Raw genomic sequence first — 23,665 nt, 5'->3', positions numbered from 1 at the left:
ACCTTAGGCTCTCAATCCACTTACGGTTCATCCATCACTCATGAAAACAACTTGCACCTTTCACCCCAGCACTACGGAAGCAGAGGCAGATGGGTGTCTGTGAGTTTGAAGCCAGCCTGGTCTACAGAGTGAGTTCCACAACAGCCAAGGCTACACAAAGAAAAACCCCTGTCTTGAAAAAAAAAAAGAGATAAATAAATATAATAGCAAAAAATAAAAAATAAAAACAGTTGGCATTCAGAAAGGAGACTTTTGTTTCCTGTTCTTTTTTTTTTCTTTTTTTCGGAGCTGGGGACCGAACCCAGGGCCTTGCGCTTGCTAGGCAAGTGCTCTACCACTGAGCTAAATCCCCAACCCCTTGTTTCCTGTTCTTTACACAAGTCTGTCCTCACTAACATTACTTCCTCTCTGGCTACATTTAGTCCACGTGCATTCTTGACTCCAAAGAACTGTATCTCTCAGAGACCTCTCAGCAGGCGGGAGAAGCACCAACTCCTGTCTCCAGGGAACATAGTTCCGCTTCACCTTTGTACTAATTAAAAGGCTCACAGGGAAGAATTAAATAAAGAGGTAACTGGCAGATAATACGCCTGCGTTTAATCTTGGCCCTTAGGGGAGAGGAGTTTTGCTCTCTTTGCCAGTGCGGTAGTGACAGTGGCTGGCAGAAGAATCCTGAGCGCCATGCGGCGTCTTAGAGTTGAGACAAGTGGGTCAGAGGGAGGAGGCTGGCATTTGTATTGCTTGTTTTGGGGCTGAAGGACACCGCGGGGGTGTGATGGGGAGGAGCAGGCTCTGGACACTCCCCAGGTTGGGCGCGGGGCGCAGCAACTTCCCCACACCCCAGGTAAGGGGGTGGAACTGCAAAGCTGCTGTGGATTGGCCATGGCAGAGGTGTGCGGCAATCTCTGATTGGCCGCGGCGGGGGCGTTTGCTGCTGTGCGTTTCACCCTGCAGTTTGGAGGAGTTAGGGAAGAGGGCAGGTTTAGAAATGGAGAGTGGGAGGTGGGGGCGGGGCGGGTAATGTCTACGGGGGAGAGTGTGTGATGTAGTTTGGTTACTGTGCCCTGGGCAGTTTGTAGAACAGTGATTCGGTGTTGGGATTTGAGAGCACTTGTTGTTGAGTCTGAGAACATTCTGCAGAGTTACATAGATAGACACAGCAGCTTAATTTGTGTGTGTGTGTGTTTATATGATTTCTGGCACTGATCGGCTCACTACCTCTGGAGCCTAATATGGATGAAGGGGTGTGTCCTCTCTCTCCAAAGTCCTATTCTTTTTGTCTCATTTATTTGAGACAAGAGTCTACTTTTCTCACTTAGGATGCTTTTTACATTTGCAGCAAACCTCCTGCCTCAGCTTTCGGGGTGCTAGGTCACAAGCAGGTACCCCAGGCATGGCTTAAAGTACACTTTCTCCTATCACTGGCATTTACAGTGAGCTATTCCATTATTATTATTATTATTATTATTATTATTATTATTAAACCTTTCTTTTCTTTATTTAATGTATGTGAATACGCTGTAGCTATCTTCAGACACACCAGAAGAGGGCTTCAGATCTCATTACAGATGGTTGTGAGCCACCACGTGGTTGCTGAAAGTTGAACTCAGGACCTCTGGACCACTGAGCCATCTCTCCAGCCCGAGCTGTTCCTTTTTATCAAAGCTGCTCACTCTGGCTTTGCCACTAATGATAGTTCCTGTGAAGATGCATTGTTTTTGTTGTTGTTGTTGCTGCTTTAATTTTAGAAAATCTTTTTATAGCAAGCAGTAGTGGCACATCTTTAATTCCAGCTTGGGAGAGAGAGACAGAAGGATCTCTGTGAGTTTGAGGACAGCCTGGTTTACAGAGCTAGTTCCAGGACAGCCAGGGCTACACAGAGAAACCCTGTCTGGGGTTGGGGATTTAGCTCAGTGGTAGAGCGCTTGCCTAGCATGTGCAAGGTCCTGGGTTCGGTCCCCAGCTCCAAAAAAAAAAAAAGAAAAAAAAAAAAAAAGAAAGAAAGAAAGAAACGAGAAACCCTGTCTGTAAATCAATCAATCAATCAATGAAAGAAAAATGTAAAAAGTTTGTGTGTGTGTGCATTGCTTGTAGGTATGTAAGTGTGTCGTGTGCATGACTAGTGCCTGTGGAATCCAGAAGAGAGCTTAGGGTCCCTTGGAACCGGAGTTACAGGCAGTTATGAGCTATGTGGGTGCTAGGACCGAGCCCAGTCCTCTGGATGAGCAGCCCAGTAGTTTTAACTGTTCAGCCCTTTCCAACCTCCTTTTGTTTGAAGACAGGGTTTCACCATACAGCCCCGGCTGGCCTGGAACTAATTAGGTAGATCAGAATGACTTTCAACTCAGAGATCCTCCACTTCTGTCTCCCAAACCCTGAGATTAAGGCGTGTCCCACTATGCCCGGCAATATATAAAAAATTTAAAGGTCTGGGATCCGTTCTCAGTGCTTAGAGCGCTTCCCAAACACTTATAAGGCCGTGGGTTCAGTCCCCAAGTACTCAAATGCAAAACAAAAGCCAAGGTAAATGCCCAGCTGGGCTTGAGTGTGGCTGGGATGGAGCAGGGCAGGGTGGAGACAAGGAGGGAGAGCGTATGACAGATCTGGACTGTTCCAGCGCCTGTTTTTCACAGCAGAGTCTGGGTCCCTGAGGTCCTATCACTAAGAACCGCCTGGCAGAAGTGAGGCTTGCAGAAGCAGCCATCTGCGGGAGGGGGCGTGAGCAGGGCGGGGCCGGAATGCCTTTCACCAGGCCGCGCCCCAGGCGGGCACAGTTACCGGCCGCACGGGATCATGGCTGCAGCTATACTAGGACAGGTGGGTGCGTGGCCGATCGGTGCTGGGGGCTCTGGGGAACCTGATGGGGGGCGCACTTCCGGGTGGACCACTGGCGTGCAGCCTTTCCGGGTTGGCGTCATTCCTCTGTGCCCTGGGGTTCCGCTGCCCCACACAGAGGCGGATGGGCCCCTTGGAAAGGAGTACGGGGCTTTAACGGGCGGCAAAATGGGTAGACACGAGTCGGGTGCGAGAGGTATCTGAACCGCGAGGTCAGAAGTGGGGAGCCATGGAGGAGAGCTGTAATGGGAGAAGTACAGGGGGGAGTAGGTGTGGGGAAGATGTGGCTGGGGCGTGTCGTGCACTTGGGTTCCTTTAGACAAGGGACCCAGGAGCTCTGGGACTTAGTGTATGACTTGGCACAGGGTCTTGGGTGGGAATTGGACCCAAGATCTTATTTCTTGGAACAAGAAGTACATATCGACGCATGGAATGTCTGAGGCTCTCTGACCTGGGTTTGTAATCCAAGCCAAATTGTCCATCAAAGTGATAAAGATTCTCCAGACCAGAGTACTTCAGTCAGTGCTCACCGAGAGTCAAGCAGCTGAGTTTTGGAGAATCTATCGTCTTTTGTTTGTTTGTTCGTTTGTTTGTCTTTTTGAGGCAGGGTTTCTCTGCATACCTGTTGCTCTGTAGACCAGGTTGGCCTCGAACTCACAGCTCTGCTGCTTCAGCCTTCTGAGTCCTGGAATTAAACTCCTGGGCCACCACCGCCGCGCTTGAGAGTCTGTGATCTGAAGAGAACATATAAATAAGGGTGCAAACAGCTGGTCACAACCTTGGGAAAAAATGTTTGCTGTTACCTTGCATCTGATTACCAGAAGTTCTTACTCCAGGCTGGTGAATTCCTGAACAAGCCTTTAAGCCTTAGGGACAGACAGAAATAATAAAATGTTCTATGCAGACAGTCTTGAGATAAGACAGGGACAAGAATCTAGGCTCTGACAGTGTGGTGGCCTCGGATGGGTACAGCTTTGCCATACTGGACCAATCTTCAATTCTAATGGGACAGATCTGGGTTCTGAGGAAGACAGTTTTACATGGAGACTCTCTGAACATGATCCTCCCTAGAGCTATGAATCCCTAGTAGTGAGTGCCCACACAGTAAAATTCTGGAGTAAACAGGAGCCTGCTGGCTGGGGTTTGACAAAGACTATCCTTGCAAGGACTAGCCTAGACTGCCTTTGGGATGCTTGAGTCTGAAAGAAACAGCCTTACGACTTACCAAGGACAGTCCTAGGCTGTAGAGGGGAATATGTATTTGGGATGGGTCAGGAGACAGCCCTGGGCTGTGTTAGGATTCCTCATGGCTCTGTAAGGGGTTGGTCCTGAGGGTTGTAATAGAGCCTTGAACTTCTACAAGTCTGAGGGAGAGTTTGTCCTGTGATGAGGACAGCTTGGGGCTATGGGAGGAGCCCTGAAATTTGATGAGATAGCCTGGTGGTGTACTGACTGTTATCTGAGAAAGGACAACACCTTTCTGCTAGAATTACTTGAGAGTGGAGCTTTGACAAGACCATCCTGATCTTTGATGGACACAGTAATGTAGTTTAGGGCTGCTGGGATCTGAAAGGTTCAGGGCCAAATCATGTGGGGCCCTGCCCAGCACACTCCCCTTTAGCTTCCGAATTCTGCTTCTACCCTCCCTTTAATACTTCCTTCCTGCAGCCCCCCTGCAATCTGCCCTCCTTCTTCAGACTTAAATCCTAGTCTCTGGGATGGGGGAGGGGTGTTCTTTGAGCCAAGAGAAGACTGTTGGCCTTATAGAATTGTTCCAGGAAGACAAAGGTAGCACTTCTGAGGTCACCACACTCATCATCCCTGGACCTTGGCACAATGCCTTTTCTGTGCCTCAAGTCCATGTGATCTTTTTCTCCCTCCTTTCCCCTGGATCTCTTTAGCTGCAGCTGAGCTTGAACTTGCAATCCTCCTACTTTGGCCTCCTGAGTCCTGTGACGATGGGTTTGTGCTACCAAACCCAGTTGAGAACTTTTCTGACTCTCTGCTTTTCCCTCCTCTCCTAGTATTGCCCACCCCTGCTCCTCGCCCCATTACATTTTTATTTATTGTCTGTGGGTCCTGGGTATCAGACTCAGACCCTCAGGCTTGCTGATGGGAACCCTTACCTAATAAGTCATCTCAGTGGTCCCCTCTTTATAATCATATAACTCTTTGGACATCTCTTGGCCTCTGGTTCTTTTTTGTTTTTGTTTTGTTTTTTTTCTTTGAGACAGGGTCTCACAATGTAGACCAGGCTGGCCTTGAACTCAGAGATCTGCATGCCCATGCCTCTTGAGTGCTAGGATTAAGGGTGTGTGCCACCACCCTCGGGTCCCTCATTTCGTCATCATCACCATCACTATCATCATCACCATCTTATGACAGGGTCTTATATTGGCCAGGCTGGCCTTAAACTTGCTGCGTAGTCAGGAATGGCCTCGGAGTCCTGATCCTCCTGCCTTTATCTCCCAAGTGTTGGGATGGCAGGGTTTGTGTGCTGCTGGGGAAAAAATAAGCCCAGGGAGTCCCTCGTGCCAGGCAAGCATTCTACAACTGAGAGCAACCCCAGCGCCATCTTTTCTTCATCTCAGCGTCTCTTTTCTGCATTGCCCAGCGTTTCTGGCTTACTCCACTAAAGTGAAACAAGTATTCTTGGTTCCCTCCGCTCTCCCGCCTCCATGCTGGCTGCCCTACCTAGGGTTGTTGTCTTGCCCCTGTACTGTGAGTGTCTGATGCAGGGTGGCAGTGTTGAGCAAGCTTTATGTCACCACACACAGAGACAATGAGGGGTCGTCACTCTTAGATTACCCCAGAAGCCCCTGGGGTCCACACCGTTAAGGCCACGTCTACAGACATCACTGGCGAAGTGCCTGCCAGACAAGGCTGAACCGCAGTGGGTGACCCGGTGTTGTTCGTTTGTTGTTTTGTTTTGTTTTGGTTTTTTAGACAGGGTTTCTCTGTGTAGCCCTGGCTGTCCTGGGACTCACTCTCTAGACCAGGCTGGCCTCGGACTCAGAGACTCATCTTCCCCTGCCTCCTGAGAGCTGGGACTAGAGGTGTGCACCACCACTGCCCATTGTGACTCGCCCTTAAATGCTGTCATTGGTGAGCTGGAGTCTGTAGATATCTGAACCAAACTGGCAAACTCCAGGACCCAGTCAGAGTCCCTGTCTCAAAAGACAGGATGGGCTGGGGCTGTGCTTACATGCCTTTAACCCCAGCACAAGGAAGACAGAGACAGGAGGATCTCTAGGTTCAAGGCCAGCTTGGTCTACACAGTAAGTTCCAGTACAGCCAGGACTACATAGTAAGACCCTGTCTCAAAACGAACGAACAAACAAAAAACATGGTGGAAGTCACCTGAGGAAGCCATCTGAGTGTGACCTCCACAGACACATGTACAGTGCACATATGCACACACACACACACACACACACACACACACACACACACACACGCAGATAAGATCTTATCTGAGCCAGCTGTGGTGGCACACATGCCTGTCATTCCGTCTGGTGCAGAATCTGAGACAGGAAGATCCTAGTTTCATGCACTGGGTTATAGAGTGGGTTTGAGGTCAGTGGGCAACTTAGTAAGACCTTGCCTCAAGCCCTCTCCCCTCCAAAAAAGAAAGGAAGGGAGAGAGGAAGGAAGAAAGAAAGGAAATCTGTGTCCTGGCCCAGACTTACCCATATGACATTGAGACTCACCCATTGATCAATGACCTCTGCAAGACTCTCCCCTCACTGGCCACCTTTCAGCTCTCCCAGCGGGAAAATACTGTTATCCTGTCTTCCTCAAACTTGGGACTCAGCTGCCTGCCTCTCTTTGGTCTGCAGAGAAAAGCATGATGCCCAAATATCAGGAAGGGGCCACCATCCTGTACACAACCAGTCCTGAATTCCATGCTAACCCCGGGGAAGGTCAGCACGGATGTGTACAGTATGTGCAGTGAGCTGGCACGTGGCTGTCCTTCAGCCGCTGACCGTGAACACTGCCGAGTGTGAAAGTATTCCAGCTGTGTGGCTGGGACGGCTGTAGCAGGGACAGCCAGCTGACTGGTATTCCTAAAGAGTAAGCATTAGGACTCCTCTGTCTGAGGGAAGAGGGTTGGAGTCCTGTAGTTGTGGGTTTAAGGGAGGAAGGTTAAGAAGGATCACTGGGTTGGAAGGAGGAGGGCTGGAATCTGGAGCTCTGGTTTGATAGAGAAATAACATGGGCCATTACTCCTGGGTCTGAGGGAGGAGGTCAAGGGACTGGGTTCCCGGGGTCTGAGGGAGGAGGTAAAGGAACTGGGTTCCCGGGGTCTGAGGGAGGAGGTCAAGGGACTGGGTTCCTGGGGTCCGAGGGAGGAGGTCAAGGAACTGGGTTCCTGGGCCCTGAGGGAGGAGGTCAAGGAACTCGGTTCCTGGGGTCTGGGGGAGGAGGTCTGAGGTCTGGGCTGCTGAATTCTGGGATAAACATGACCTATTCTTTTCTAACTCTCATCAGGTCTTCCCCCCAGTACCTCCCCCCCCAACCAGGAGTGTTCCCTTACCTGCTCACTGTCTCTGGTCGTAGTCATGTCTGAGCTGTCTACTAGCTGTGGCCAAAGTTCTCTAGCAGAAGGCACGCCTCTGTCGACTTTGCCCTGCATGGTGGAGGGGCCAGAGCTGACTTTAGTCTTCCTGGGCTAGGCATCCTGATGGGGACTTGGGCAGAGCACAGGCTGTCTAGAATGCACCGAGACTGTGACAGAGCCAACCTCAGGGGCCTCCCAAGCAAGAGGTGGCAGGCGGGTGCCAGAACCTCTGTTCTTTCTGGCCCTCTCCTCAGTCATATTGATTTCTCTCTCCATCCTAGGTCTGGGCCCGGAAGCTTCTGCCTATTCCCTGGCGTCTATGTGTGCCCGGAAGATGTGTGTCCTCCAACTTCAAGGTAAAAGGAGGGAGGAAGCCTGGGGTCTGTGCCCTTGTGTCTGAGGGAGGACAGGTCTCATCTGCATGTAGGCATCTCTTAGAGGTCATCTAGCTGTCTGCTGTTGGATGCTGTGAAGAACTAGCACTGTATTTCTTGGGTACCTGCTCCCTTTCTGGAAGCTGTAGTCTCTCAGGTTGATGACTCCAGGTGCCTGAGGTGATTTTTTTTTGTTTTTTGTTTTGTTTCTTTTTTTAAAGATTTATTGTATGTGAATACACTGTCACTGTGCTCAGACTCACCAGAAGAGAGCATCAGATCCCATTACAGATGGTTGTGAGCCACCATGTGGTTGCTGGGATTTGAACTCAGGACCTCAGGAAGAGCAGTCAGTGCTCTTAACCGCTGAGCCATCCCTCCAGCCCCTGAGATGCTGTTTTTATCTTGTTGGTTTTTTTGTTTTGTTTTGTTTTCTCTCAGGCGGCAGACCTCCAGGTTCAGGTGACCAGAGAGCCACAGAAGAAGCCAGCCCCTAGCCAGCCTCTGCTGTTTGGGAAGACATTCACGGACCACATGCTGATGGTGGAGTGGAACAGCAAGACAGGCTGGGGCCCTCCAAGGATCCAGCCCTTCCAGAACCTCACACTGCACCCAGCCTGCTCCGGCCTGCACTACTCACTGCAGGTGGGACGGGCTGCCTCTGCCCAGCCAGCCCTGCTGCATGCACTGACTCTCGCCCAACTGAGTTCAGCTCTCTGGGCGCTTTGTGCGTTTCTTCCTCTGTGGATCTGTCTTCTCTCCCTGAGATCACCTGTGTTCTGGGACACAGATGAAGTGACAGCCAGTTCCCACGATGAGCAGATCTAGCTTTGTCGGAACTCTGTGTTCTGAAAGAAAGTGGGGCTCTCCCAGCAAAGATAAAATCATAGAAGGGACAGCTCAGGCTGACAGGAGGGCGAGGTTGACTGCCTGTGGGGCTCTCAGTGTGGCAGCGGAGGCTTAGGGTGTCAACAGGGCCACAGGAGATGAGGAACTCAGGAGTCTGAACAGGGGCAGGACCAGCCTGGATGTAGTGAGGCTCTCAGGCCCTGTAGGAGGTGGTGTACTATAGCACCCAGCAGGTCGAGGCAGGAGGACTGCAGTTTTGAGGCTAGCCGGGGCTGGGGAATGAGACCCTGAGCTGGAGTCTTGGAGTCTAGCAATCTGATTTTCCTGTGGCAGCCCTTGAGTCTTGTCATCGTCATTGCTGCAGCATGACCTCCACCTCACAGTTGTAACCATGAACCTCTCTACGCCCACCCTAGCTCCAAAGAATGACGTGGAGGCTTGTATCTGTCTACAGCGCTTTCACCTTAGCTGAGGTTTGCTCCCCCACTAGCACTCACCTTAAATTAACCTGCTTGTACTGTTCTGCTTGTCATGTGGCTGGTTAGTTCCCTCCGTCTGGCTTCCTCTGAGTCTGGATGGCAAATCTCCCTTGCCTTTCTCTTTTTCTGGAAGCTCCACCTTACTATTCTGCCTTTTGCTTCACCTTAGTGGTTTTATTTTAACCGATCAGAAGGTGCCTTAGGGAGACAAGGAAGGACAGAGACACAGCTTTACACAGTGTGCAAAAATCGCCACGCCATCATCTCCCCTTTTTAGTCCAACAAAAGGCTCTTTCTCTAACATCAATACGCTATATATAATAAGAACAGTTACGAAAACGATCAGATAAAAGTTACATTCACAGTGTCCAGTCCAGCATTTGGCAAACTTGGAGAAAGTACTATATGATCTACCCTATCTTGATGAGTCCAAAGTTCTGTACCTAATTCACTTTCTTTCTTTTTTTTTTTTTAAGGTTCATTTTATGTACACTGCAGCTGCCTTCAGACACACCAGAAGAGGGCATCAGATCCCATTGCAGATGGTTGTGAGCCACCATGTGGTTGCTGGGAATTGAACTCAGGACCTCTGGAAGAGCAGTCAGTGCTCTTAACCACTGAGCCATCTCTCCAGCCCCCGGTTTACATTTTTTATTTATCCTAAACAGTTTGTAATAGTAGCTTTCAAAGATTAGAACTTTACATTATGTTTTTAAATGAGTTGCATAAGTACAATACCTAAAACAAGAGTTGAAACATAACATACAGTATGATGTAGCAAAATATAATCTTCCTTGCGTATGAATATGCAAAACTCATGCCAAATGTAAAATATTTGGCTTATTAATGCTGTTTAGCCTAGAACTAGATTCAATAATCTGCCTTATTTTTTTAGATTTATTTATTATATATAAGTACACTGTAGCTGTCCTCAGACACACTAGAAGAGGGCACTAGATTTCATTACAGATGGTTGTGAGCCATCATGTGGTTGCTTTGATTTGAACTTAGGACCTCTGGAAGAGCAGTCAGTGCTCTTAACCACTGAGCCATCTCTCCAGCTCAATAATCTACCTTTTTTAACCTATTATTTTTATATTCCCCCTCTGTTCTTTTCATCCCATTTTCCTCTTCCCTCTTTTCTCCCTAACACATAAGACAGAAAGAAGGATAGAGGAAAGAAAGGAGAGAAAGAAACCCTGAATCCAATCTCTTTACTTTGTTTCCTCCCTGACCAAGACCATTAGCAACTTGTAACCAACCCCCCCTTAGACAACAACAAACATCTATCACCCTCCTAAAGACCAAAAACACCCAACCCAACTCTTGGGAATGGAGCTTCATTCCCTAAAATTACTTCCTGCTGTCTGGGGGTAATGTCATTTTTTTGGGTCCTAAGAAAATTGGGATATGGGCTAAGTCCTACGAATGCTAGCTGTATGATTTGCTGTCCAATCTCCCTCTTTCTGACAGGGAAGTGCAGGGCTCAGCTGAAGTCCTGCTTGGTACAGACTGTAAGGCAGGCCCACTGGGGTCAGCAGCTTTGAAACTGCCTTGGATGTAGGTTTTTGAGGAAACAGCGTTTGAAGCAGGCTAAGTTTGGATCACCTGGGCTGTTTGTTTTGTCTTCTCTTGTGTCTAGTTCTTTTGCTCCGTTAACATAAAAAACTTCTAGAGGTAATATACATTTCTGCATCAACATGTATATGGAATATGCAGTGTGTACAGCTCAGTTAAAGATGACTCTCTGTTCTTTGTTTGCACAGGTGAAAGGTATCAAAGGGACCAAACTTTACAAGTGTGTTTGAACTGTATAACCAAGCTGCTCTATAAACCTCCATCCATGCCATTAGAAAGGACGGCATGATTGGTCCCGAAGACTCTGTAGCCAACAAGATTTCCTGGCCATGTTTAGCTGAGGTCCCACATGTCTCAGCCAGTCTCAGCCAGTCTCAGAGAGTCTCAGAGCTGCTCCCACGTAGAGGGATCAGCCTATATTTTACCTGTTGGGTTGTTCTTGGTTTTTTCTTCATGTCTATAGCCAAGATTTTCGGGAGGTTTCCCCTAGTCAAATCTAACTTTATTAATTTTGAAGGAATCCATAGCTTTTCTTCTTTTGAAATAGACAAAACCTCTCCCCAATGTAATACATTTCCTGCCTTCCATTCTGAATTTAAGACATCCCTAAAATCAGCAGGTTTTTCCAAAATCCAGTGTCTCTCAGCTGTCTCTCTCTCTCTCTCTCTCTCTCTCTCTCTCTCTCTCTCTCTCTCTCTTTCTTTCTTTTTTCGCTCATTGGTTTTTAAGAGTATGGAGTTTATAAGCTCTGTGTAATCTACTTCTGGGGCCGGTGTTACACCTTTCTGTTTATCCAGCCTCTCTTTTAAAGTCCAATTCGATCTTTCTACAACTCTTGTCCTTAGGATCATGTAGAGTACTGTGATATGCCTTATATTCTTTTTTTTTTTTTAATTAAATGTTTTCTCACATAGTATATATTTTTTTAAGGATTTATTCATTTATTATATATGAGTACACTGTAGCTGTCTTCAGACACACCAGAAGAGGGCATCGGATCTCTTTACAGATGGTTGTGAGCCACCATATGGTTGCTGGGAATTGAACTCATGACCTCTGGAAGAGCAGTCAGTGCTCTTAACCTCTGAGCCATCTCTCCAGCCCGCCTTATATTCTAATATGCAAACAAAACCGCTTCGTTCACTGGAGACGTACGCTGGAGCATCTTCAGTGTAAGGCTGGACAAAACCCAACATGAGCTGTTCATTTCCTGCCCACCAAAGAAAGACTGTTCTGAAAAACAAGTAGAAAAATCAAAGCCAGATAGGACAAACCACTGCTCTTACCTAAACCACAAAACTTACCATTTACCAGAGACATAGAGCAGCTCCTATGGATAAAGCAAGAGATTCTAAAGATGCCAAAAGCAAACTACTATAAATGATAGGAGACCAAGGTTAAAACTACAGTTAGATGGAAGTGAGATTGCAGACTCAGTGGATACAGGGCGGATGTAACAAGAACTTTACAAGATTCCTGCAATGCAGCCTGGCCACTTCAAAGGGTTCAGAACTCTTAAAAATTGGGACATTGTCTCAGGTAAAATGAGGTCTAAAGTGAACTGGATGCTTGTGAAGGTAGATAGGAAAATTAACGTCATATGCAGCTAATATAGCCATAAATCTATGGGGATGAGATCTATGTCCACATGGGGAAGCACAGCTTAGCATTTCTCCAGTGTTAGACACAGGCTATAGAAGAGGAGAAATTCCTAATAAAGGAATTAGGCAGGGGCAGTCCAGTCTGTCCATTAGCAGGGCAGCAGGGGCTGATGCTGGAACTCCATGGGGGAGCCACTGCTGATGGGTTGCCAGCTGCCCTGCCACTAAAATGGCAAACTGACAAACATGTTTGAGCACAACAGTGGCCTATGACAAAAGGAAAGATGTGGGCACTACAATGGCCAGGCCAAGCAAAGCTGGAGGCTCTCTTTCCCAGAGTGTGTCTCTCTCTCTCTCTCTCTCTCTCTCTCTCTGTCTCTCTCTCTGTCTCTCTCTCTCTCTCTCTCTCTCTCTCTCTCTCTCTCTCTGTAAGTCCCACCTTACTATTCTGCCTTTTGCTATAGGTCTTAGGGTTTTTGCTCTAGCCAATCAGAAGGTGCCTTAGGCAGACAAGGAAGGACAGAGACATTTTTACAGTTTACAAAACATTGACAGTACCCATTTTTTTTTCTTTTTTTTGGAGCTGGGGACTGAACCCAAGGGCTCTACCACTGAGCTAAATCCCCAACGACAGTACCCATTTTTGGCCTTGAGACAGAAAAAAAAAAAATGTTGCAGTGAAGACCAGTATTCCTATCTTTTCCTCTGAATGCAAGTGTATCTCTCTGCCCAAGTTCTAAGCTAAGTGAAAGGGCAAGTATGCCATTTTGAACAGAGTTGCTACAATATTCTCTTTAGAACTTGTATCCGTTTCCCACACCGACTGCCCAAGCCTGTTCCCCAGAAAGAAGTCTTGCTGAATAGCCACAGAGTCTTTAAAAGTTCTCACAGTGGCAGGTGCAGTACACACCTTTAACCCCAGACTAAGGCGGCAGAGACAGAGGCAGAGGCAGAGGCAGGCAGCTCTCTGCAGCCAGTCTTGTCTACAAATCAAGTTCCAGGACAACTGGGGCTACAACTGTGTGTGTGTGTGTGTGTGTGTGTGTGTGTGTGTGTGTGTGTGTGTGTGTGTTGGCAGAGGGTGACAGCCAGTGGGGTGTCTTTCTCAGTTGCTGTCCATCTTGCTCTGTTGTTTGTTTGATTGATTTTCTTTTAATTATTTATTTATTGTATATGTGTGCTCTATCTGCATGTACACCTGAGTTCCAGAAGAGGGCATTAGATCCCATTACAGATGGTTGTGAGCCACGGTGTGGTTGCTGGGGAATTGAACTCAGGACCTCTGGAAGAGCAGCCAATGCTCTTACCATTCAGCCATCTCCAGCCCTGATTGATTTTTTTTTTTTTTTTTTTTTTTTTTTTGGAGCTGGGGCCGAACCCAGGGCCTTGCGCTTCCTAGGCAAGCGCTCTACCACTTAGCTAAATCCCCAACCCCTGATTTTTTTTTTTTTTTTTTTTTTTTTGGTTCTTTTTTTTTCGAGCTGGGGGTCAACCCAGGGCCTTGCGCTTCCTAGGCAAGCGCCTACCACTGAGCTAAATCCCCAACCCCTGATTGATTTTTTAATGTGGTTGCTGGATACTGAACTCAGGACCTCAGGACTGTACGGCAAGCACTTTACTAACAACCATCTCAGGAGCCTCAAATTCATTTAAATTTACATTCCCCCCCTCCCCAATTATGTTGGGGTCCTGTAGTTAAGAGCAGGTATTGCTCTTGCAGAAGACTGGAGAGTTCAGTTGCCAGCATATTGAGTAGTTTGCACCTTGTAATTTCAACTCCAGGGGACCAGACGCCCCTGATCTCCGTGAGCACTGCATTCGTATTCATACACCATACACAGACACCCGCTCGTACACAAAATTAAAAATCAAATAAACCTTAAAAATATTTTGAATAGGGGTTGGGGATTTAGCTCAGTGGTAGAGCGCTTGCCTAGCAAGCACAAGGCCCTGGGTTCGGTCCCCAGCTCTGAAAAAAAGAAAAAAAAAATATATTTTGAATAAAGTAAATGATGCTGGCCCTGTGACATGTATATAACCCATTGATGTACATACATATGAGATTCCCAAAGAAGTACAAAAAAATAATTGGAAAAAAAAAAAGACTCATTGATACTTCCTTTTTTGTAAACTGTCTCTCAGGCTGTTTTCTACCAACTTGGAATTTGTTTTAAAAGATTTTAAATTTTTAGTTTAGTATTTTTAGTTTAGTTTATGCGTGCACACTCACACACAGAACACACACACACACCCCCCACACTGTGTAAGCAGTTCCTGCAGAGGCCAGAGCCTGGGAGCTGGAGTTACAGATGGTTGTGAGTCACCATGTAGGTGCTGGGAATCTAACTTGGGTCCTTTGGAAGAGCAGTCAGTGCTCTTAACCACACTAGGCCATCTCTTTAGCTCCTTAGGACAGCTTTTTTTTTTTTTTTTTTTTTTGTTCTTTTTTTTCGGAGCTGGGGATCAAACCCAGGGCCTTGCGCTTCCTAGGCAAGCGCTCTACCACTGAGCTAAATCCCCAACCCCTAGGACAGCTTTTTAAAACTATGTAGGAGAATATTGTATATTAAGTGAATATTTTTTCCCTTGCATGTTTTCAAGACTGGATCTCCCTCTGTAGACCTGGCTTCCCTTGAGATGGCCTTAAGTGGGCATGGTCTCCTTCTGCCCCTGAGGAGTTGAGATAAGGGGCTTGTGTTACATGCCTGCCTTGTACTGTGCTTCCTGACATCTTCATGTCTCTCCCTCCATCACTCTGCCCTTCTCTGTCTCTGTGTGCATCAATGTATCTCTTGCTATCTCCATGCCGTGGGGCCCATTCCTGAGCACCCCTCCTCTCCCTGCCCCTGCAGCTCTTTGAAGGCTTGAAAGCTTATAAAGGCAGAGACAAGCAGGTACGCCTCTTCCGGCCCTGGCTCAACATGGACAGGATGCTACGTTCTGCAAGGCGCCTCTGCCTGCCAGTAAGTGGCCAGTCCGTCCTAGGAGAGAGGGCAGAGGGTGGTAGAGAGAATTTGGACCCTGACTCCTATGGAATCCACCCAGGACTTTGACAAGCAGGAACTGCTGGAGTGCATCCGCCAGCTCATTGAAGTAGACAAAGACTGGGTTCCCGATGGCATTGGAACAAGCCTCTATGTGCGGCCGGTGCTTATCGGAAATGAGGTAGGCGCTGCAGTGGGAGCTGAGGACACGCCCATCTCTGTCTGGGGAACACACAGGCTGGGCCTGGACCCTGGGTCTAAGGGAAGAGGAGGCTAAAGTGAGGACTCCTTGGTCTGATGCTGCCCCTCTGCCTATCATAGCCCTCCCTGGGTGTCGGAATGGTCACACAAGCCCTCCTGTTCGTCATTCTGTGCCCTGTGGGCTCCTACTTCCCGGGAGACTCCATGACACCTGTCTCCCTCCTGGCGGACCCCTCATTCGTCAGAGCCTGGATTGGTGGGGTCGGTGACTGCAAGTTGGGGGGGTAAGTAGCTTCCCACATGCCCAGGGAGTTGTGCCTTGGAGCTGGAGATGCTGTGAGAGGGCGAGCTATAGTGTTCCATGTGCTTCTTGGTAGGGCCTGCACCTGGGTGCTGGGATGAAAAGCTATTGTCACTGGCTCTGCAGTTGGGATCTTGGCTTTCTTAGTGTCATCCCTGGTGCCTGACACTAAAGGCCAAAGGAGAATGGAGTGTCTTTTATATGAATAGAGATGGGTCAATGGGAAGACCAGAACTGAGCCCCCTGGAAGCCTCTAGAAAGCCAGATGACCATTAGGTCTTCCGGGTCACCTGTGCTGCACTCTCTGCATAGCTCCCCACAACATGACTTGGGCCTCGTCTCCATTCTGACCCTATGAACTTCCCAACATTCTGTGTTGCCAAAGGCCCTGACACAATATATTGTCAGGAGGTGGCTAAGTCTCCTGGGATCAGGTTGGGTATAAACTACTGGCATGCTGGAACAAGGAAGTGTGGACACACAGGAAGGTATTCAGGTCACTTCAGAACACATCTATGAGGTCTTCTGGGGGTCAGGCCATCTGTTGGCTGCAGCTGGAGACACAGACAAGGCCAAGCCAGCTGCACCCCCTGAGGGCAGTTGGACTGGTGGCACCCTAGTGTCCAGATCTGCAATCTCAATTACAAGGTTCAGATCTTGCGAAAGTTCTATTTAAGAGGTGACACTTCACCTGTGGTTTCTTGGCTACAAAAGTAGTAAGAGAAGCCAGGCGTGGTGGCGTACAGCCATGTAGGTCATAGTCATGGCTGCTCAGTAGGCTGAGGCAGGAGGGCTACAGAGAGAGCTGTGGGGTGCCTGGAGAGATGACTCAGTGGTTAAGAGCACTGACTGCTCTTCCAGGGGCCCTGAGTTCAATTCCCAGCGGCCACATGGTGGCTCACAACCATCTGTAATGGGATCAGATGCCCTCTCAAGACAGAGACAGTACTCACATATATAAAATAACTAAATCTTGAAAGATAGAAAGAAAGAAAGAGAGAAAGAAAGCAAGCAAGCTGAAGGCTGTGGATCAGCAGTAGAGCTTATGCCTAGGATCCCCCAGTGAGGGACTTTGGGGGTGGTGTAGTGGTCAAACCCCTGCCTAGAATTCCCCAAAGAGGGGGTAGGGTGGAGCTCAGTGATAAGAATATTTACTAAACATATGAAGATCCTGAGTTCAAAGAAAGAAAAAGAAAAACATGGCGGATACTTTCTGACCACATTTGGCACAGGGCCAGTTTTTTTCACAAGGCTCAGAACATGGGCTGGGATCCTGGCCTTGAACACTGGGAGCTTTGTATGAGTAAGAAAAATCTGGTGTGGCTCACACACTACTGGTTAAAACAGGATGAGAGCTGCTGAAGGAGTGCATGGCTGTCTTCCCAGCACTTGGGAGGAGTGGTCAAGAGGGTCAGGAGTTCCACACTAACTTCAGCTGCATGGTGACTCTGAGGCCAACCTCTATTTCTAGAGACCCTGCCTCCAAGACAAAAACAGGAACCAGCAGTGCAAGGCAACACAAGCCGCCCCACCCCCTTTTTAAAGATGTGTTTATCTTATGTAAATGAGTACACTGTCCTCAAACACACCAGGAGAGGGCATCAGATCCCATTACAGATGGTTGCTAGGATTTGAACTCAGGACCTCTGGAAGAGGAGTCAGTGCTCTTTTTTTTTTTTTAAAGCAGATATTCATTTTTTTAAAAAGATTTATTTATTTACTGTATATGAGTACACTGTCGCTGTCTTCAGACACACCAGAAGAGGGCATCAGATCTCATTACAGATGGTTGTGAGCCACCATGTGGTTGCTGGGATTTGAACTCAGGACCTCTGGAAGAGCAGTCAATGCTCTTAACCACTGAGCCATCTCTCCAGCCCGTAGTCAGTGCTCTTAACCATTGAGCCATCTCTCTAGCCCCCACATAAGCGTTTGATCCCAGGGACACACAGAGAAACCCTGTTTCAAAAAATAAAACCCCGGGCTGGAGAGATGGCTCAGCGGTTAAGAGCACTGACTGCTCTTGCAGAGATCCTGAGTTCAATTCCCAGCAACTACATGGTGGCTCACAACCATCTGTAAAGAGATCCGATGCCCTCTTCTGGTGTGTCTGAAGACAGCTACAGTGTACTTATATATAATAAATAAGTAAATCTTTAAAAAAAAAAAAAAAAAGTAGAGTGAGGAAATCTGCTTGGTGTCACTACACCTGTGACCTTAATCCCAGACACTTGAGAAAGGAGGAGCTGGGGGCAGGGAACGGGGCCCACCATGCCGGGCCCCAACTTTGACCTCAGCTATAGGTGACGGAGTCTGTCCTGCAGATTTAGAGCACCACAGCTGTGCTGTGAGTTGGGGAAGGAGACTCCTCCTTGACTGTGCTGTGGGGAGGATGGGGAATTCTCTGCCCAGTCTGACCAGGCTGCCCCCCCAGGAATTACGGCCCCACTGTGGCTGTGCAACAAGAAGCCCAGAAGAAAGGCTGCGAGCAGGTCCTCTGGCTGTACGGGCCGGACCACCAGCTCACGGAGGTGGGCACCATGAACATCTTTGTCTACTGGACTCATGAAGACGGAGGTGAGCCTACTCATGTCCTAACCCACACCCTGTATATCCTGTCTGATTCCTTCCGGGCTGCGAGGTCTCGGAATCCTGGGCAGGTGACTTCTAAAAAGAAAGGGGAGACCATTTAAGGGTGGGAAGCAGTGACACCCGTCTGTCCTCCCTGACTTAGAACTGGAGCTGGCAACCCCCCCACTGGATGGCATCATCCTCCCCGGAGTGGTTCGACAAAGCCTGCTGGATCTGGCCAGGACTTGGGTAGGGCCTGCATGGCATCTGAATCTTTGGACCAGTGTCTTGAGTTGTGGCACGGCGGTGGAAGCCTGGCCCACTGCCAAGCCCTCGTTTCTGGGTCCATCTCCCATCCCCGGGCCTCTGTCTTTCCCAGTAGCCTTAGGGAGGGAGTGATGGTGGTCTGCAGTAGGACAGGAGTCTGGGTCCTGGAGTGCTTCTGTGCCCTTGTTCTGCAGGGTGAGTTCCGGGTGGCAGAACGCAAGGTCACTATGAAGGAACTGAAGCAGGCACTGGAGGAGGGCCGGGTGCGAGAAGTCTTCGGCTCAGGCACTGCTTGTCAGGTCTGCCCAGTGCACCAAATCCTGTATGAAGGCAAGGTGAGACAGAGCTGCCGGGGTGGGTGGGAGAGAAAGAAGGAAGTGCCCCATCCTCATGGCTGCCTTTCCCTAGCAACTCCACATTCCTACCATGGAAAATGGGCCGGAACTCATCCTGCGCTTCCAGAGGAGTTGAAGGCTATTCAGGTAAGCTCATGAACTTGGGACCAACGACTGATTAACTCCTCCTTTCCTCTGAATACTTGTGGCCAGAAGCACGGGAAATACCCCCTTCCACAAGTCTCTGAGGTTTTAGGTCATAAAGACTCTGGGATGTTGGCCACAAAAAAATAAATAAAATAAAATAAAATAAAATAAAATGGGCCTTCCACGACTCCTGAAGTTCTGGGATGTCCCTTTGGCATGGCAAACCTTTTTCCCTTGCCCCTCCCTGGCCTTGAAGGATTCCTCTTACAAGCCTCTGGTGCGTTTCCAAAGTCTTGTGAGCCAAGAGGGCTTGTAGAGAACCTCTGGGCTCATTTCCCTGAGCAGGACCTGAGGTAACTGGTATCCTGGCCCCATGTTGGCACCTAGCACTAAACATCTGAGCTTAAAGTGCCTTTTCCCAAGAGCCTTCAAAGCTTTTGCAACTCTCTCTTGATCCCTTGGAATTGTTGGCGGGTCTCCAGGTCAAGGACTACACTTCCCATAAGGCACTGGGGCGCAGCTCTGAGAGCGGCCAGCTTGCGATGCTCCAGGGCCTACTGGGAGTTGTAGTGCAGCTGTATCTTTACGGCACCTTCGTTGTCCCGCAGTACGGAACCAGTGCCCACGATTGGATGCTTCGTGTGTGACGTTAGGGAGGTTATGCCCTCCCTGGTTGGATCCGCTGACGTGCAGCATCCAGTTCAGCGTCCTCGCCTCCCAGAGACTCAAGAGAAGTGCAATAGGGAAAGGTCGTCCCAGACTGCTGGCTCTCTGGCACCCTCACGTGGACGTTACACTCCAAAGCCTTAAGGGCGGGACCCATGTAATTTGGACCCCACCTCAGTTCAGCTGCTCCGCGTCCTGGTGTTCAAGAGAGAACCTTGGCTTCTTCTCGATCTCCGTTCTCAGGCCGGATCCCCGGTGCTCTTCATGTCTTTTTTTTTTTTTTTCCTTCTCTCTCTCCTTGCTGCAATTTTGAAATAAAATGCCAAAGAACAAGACATTGGTTGTCATATTCTAAGCGCCACTCTGAGATGCTGGGGGCTCAGCCCATTTTGTTATCAGGGACCCTGCCTGAGGACTTTTCTGACCTGAGGGTTCCTTCTGTACTTTAGTATTGAACCCCATTTACTGGATTCTCCCTGCACTCCTGTCTTGGGTACAGCCTTACAGTTGGCCACACCAGATCTCTCAGGATCTCTTCCCTTCTTACATTTCATTGGTGCCCAAGCCCTGTTCTTGAAGCCCCCGACTGCCCTGTCCCTCCTTGTGTCCCCCGTCGGCCTGACTTCTGGCCTGGTCTTCTGCCGGTCTCTATCCTAGCTTCCTCTCTGGCCTCTTGGCCTTCATTTGTTCCCATCCATCTGACATCAAAGAGCTTCTATAATTGTGTCTTTCAGGGACATCAGCTCCTCTGACAGGGCGGGCCACCTACTGAAGCGAGTCCCTAATTTTTTTTTTGACTGTTGCAGGGGTTAGAAAGATCACACCACTGTGTCCATATCTGTGATTCAATGGTCCCAATCCATGGCACACACACTTGAATAAGGCCCACATGGGCCTCTAGAGAGAGGTGATTAAGACCTGGCTACAGATCTGGAAAGTCCTGCCTCTGTTTCCTGCCTGCTTTTATTTTGGGCTTGCCATTTCATTGCTGATCAAATTAGCTGGAGCGAGAGTCTGCAGGACTATCCAGCAGATGTTATCAGGGCAAGGCAGCCAGCCTTGGGATAGGAATTCCAGTTTCTTGGGCCCCAACTGACCCATTGCCACATCTCATTCCCTTTTGTCAAGTTATTGCTCAAGGAAAGGTCAGGGGCCAAGGGGACCCAGGGGAAAGTCTACAGGCCCCTGGGAAACTTTCTTCCCTCCATCGACTCAATCTTCCTGTAAAAATCCTCACTTTTGCCCAGGCAGTGTTGGCACATGACTTTAATCCCATGGGGTACTCAGGAGGCAGAGGTAGGTGAATCTCATAAGTTCGAAGCCAGCCTGGTCTCTAGAGCTCCAGGACAGCCAGGCAACACAGTTTCAGAAAACAAAACAAACAAAAACCCAACCAAACAAAAAAAAACCCCGAAACCCGTTTTTGTGACGGGCCGGCTGCAAGTCCTTGGCTGGGCGCTCATTTCCTCCTCTTGGCTCTGGCTGATCCCTGCTGCAGTCTAGATCGTGTGTCCTTCACTGGGTTCTTTCTCAAGGTCATCCGTGTGTCCCTACATTTCAGGGGTCGGGCCATGGGTGTTTGTTCATGTAACATAAAAATAAGTCATTTCAGGCTGGAGAGATGGTTCAGTGGTTAAGAGCACTGTCTGCTCTTCCAGGTCCTGAGTTCAATTCCAGTAACCACACAGTGGTCCACAACCGTCTATAACGGGATCTGCTGCCCTCTTCTGGCGTGTAGGTGTTCATGCAGATAGAGCACTCCTACATAAAATGAATACATCTTTTTGTAAAAACTCATTTCTGGATTTTAAAAAGAAAATAAAAACCTTCTTAAACCATTTTTGTTAAGGCATTTGCAGTTTGTGTGATGAGCTGTTGCCAAAACTGTTAGAGGGTCCGCTTAAATCCAGTGTGACTCTAGGCTGGAGAGATGGCTCAGAGGTAAGGGCACAGGCTGCTCTTCCAGAAGTCCTGGGATCAATTCCCAGCAACCACAACCAGATGGTGGCTCACAACCATCTGTAATGGGATCCGATGCCCTCTTCTGGTGTGTCTGAAGACAGTGTGCTCATATATATATAAGATTAAATAAATACATCTTTAAAAAAAACTTATTGTAATCAAGTCTGTATGAAATTGAACAAGGGAGTTTCCATCAATCAGGATAGGAGTTGGTTCTTAGGTCTGGGAACATGAACTTAGTTTGATCCTGTCAGAGGGATGGAGAAGTTGTCCCTGAGATGTCTGGTCTTAGCTGTTTACAACAGAAGCCATTCAGCTGTTGGGAAGTCCCCAGCTGCCCTCGGGCCTGGGACCTTGAATTTAGTTCCTCCCTAGGATTAGATGGAGTCTGAAAATGAATGGTAGCACTGAGAAGTTTCTTTTGCTCGTTCCCAGCAGAAGCCACTTGGTTTCTTTGTAACTTTCCTGTGCCCAGATGTGGCTTCTTTGTAACTTTCCCGTGCCCAGAGATGGTTCAAAAGTGGGTCATTCATTCTCTATGCAGAGTCTGGTCATCTCCCTTTTGGTATGACCTAGAAAAGGCATGAGGCCTTACCAACTCAACCATATCCTGGCTCTTAAACTTGGGTTTTGAAGGTTTCTTCTTTGTCATGGCACCAAGTAAGGTTGACCAAACGTATGGCTACATAAACATGTAATGGGTTAAATATTGATTTTTAAACACATTGATATTTTCTTCATTTTTGTCTTTTTTTTTTTTTTTTTTTTTTTTGGTTCTTTTTTTTTCAGAGCTGGGGACTGAACCCAGGGCCTTGTGCTTCCTAGGCAAGCGCTCTACCACTGAGCTAAATCCCCAACCCCCATTTTTGTCTTTTAATTGTGATTTAGTAAGCATTCATAGATACATCCCACACAAAGAAATGTTTTTGAGGGGCTGGAGGGATGGCTCAGTGGTTAAGAGCACTGACAGCTCTTCCAGAGGTCCTGAGTTCAAATCCCAGCAACCACATGGTGGCTCACAACCATCTAGAATGAGATCTGGTGCCCTCTTCTGGTGTATCTGAAGACAGCTACAGTGGTGTACTTATATATAATAAATAAAATAATAAATAAATAAAAGAAACGTTCTTGAGGGTATCTTCAATTTTTTTAAAAAAAACTTTTATTCTTTTATGTGTATGTCTGTTTTACCTGCATGGACGTTTGCACTACATGTGTGCCTGGTGCCTCGAAGGAAGCCAAGAGCCTATTAGAGTCTCTGGAATTGGAGTTACATGTAGTTGTGAATGTGCTTGGAATTGAACTTGGGTCCTCTGGAAAAGCAGTCAGTGCTCTTCACCACTGAGCCATCTCTCCAGCCCAATGTCTGTCTGTTGTTTGTTTGTTTGTTTGTTTGTTTGTTTAAATCAGTGTTTTGCTATGTAGCAGGACAGGCCTCATACATGAGTGAGTGTGTATGTATGTATACAACACCCAGATATATGTATGTGTAGAGAGATTATATATGTATATATTATATACACACGCACACACACACAGAAAATGAAAACTTTTCTTAATTTATTATCTTAATTTATCCATTTTGTGCGTGTACCCGTTTCTGCTGCGATCAGATGACGCCTTTCAGGGAAGATTCTCTCCTTTGACTGTGTGGTTCAGGAGACAGAATTGAGATGGTCAGGTTGGACAAGAGCCTTTACTTGCTGAGTCATCTCACTGGCCACAAACCAAAGATTTAAAACACCAGTAAGTCTGTGTGACTGAGCCCTGGGGAAGCGCTCAGTCAGAAGCAGCGGCCTGGTGCCACCTGGAGGCCAGTATGGGGCACAGTGTCTGCTGGAAAGAAACGAGCTTCCAAAAACAACTGTCTATGTGCTAACTATTAAAACGTCTGTATAACAACCACATGAGGGATTGTTGGAAGAATAGCTTTGGGTTGGGGATTTAGCTCAGT

General features: G+C 48.1%; 1 protein-coding gene across 1 annotated transcript; it reads left to right on the top strand.

The window, feature by feature from the left end:
* The first annotated feature begins 2,749 nt into the window (after positions 1-2,749).
* Positions 2,750-20,084, top strand: Bcat2 (branched chain amino acid transaminase 2). Its single transcript, XM_032893631.1, has 11 exons — positions 2,750-2,817; positions 7,678-7,752; positions 8,212-8,415; positions 15,130-15,240; positions 15,323-15,442; positions 15,583-15,746; positions 18,198-18,340; positions 18,498-18,583; positions 18,796-18,936; positions 19,010-19,083; positions 19,692-20,084. Exons 1-10 carry the CDS (start codon positions 2,794-2,796, stop codon positions 19,070-19,072), a joined length of 1,131 nt encoding a protein of 376 aa, XP_032749522.1. The 5' UTR covers positions 2,750-2,793; the 3' UTR covers positions 19,073-19,083; positions 19,692-20,084.
* The last annotated feature ends 3,581 nt before the right edge of the window (positions 20,085-23,665 follow it).

The sequence above is a fragment of the Rattus rattus genome, chromosome 2 (genome assembly GCF_011064425.1).
Source record: "Rattus rattus isolate New Zealand chromosome 2, Rrattus_CSIRO_v1, whole genome shotgun sequence".
NCBI classification, from domain to species: domain Eukaryota; kingdom Metazoa; phylum Chordata; class Mammalia; order Rodentia; family Muridae; genus Rattus; species Rattus rattus.
This window is presented reverse-complemented; position numbering and strand designations above follow the sequence as displayed.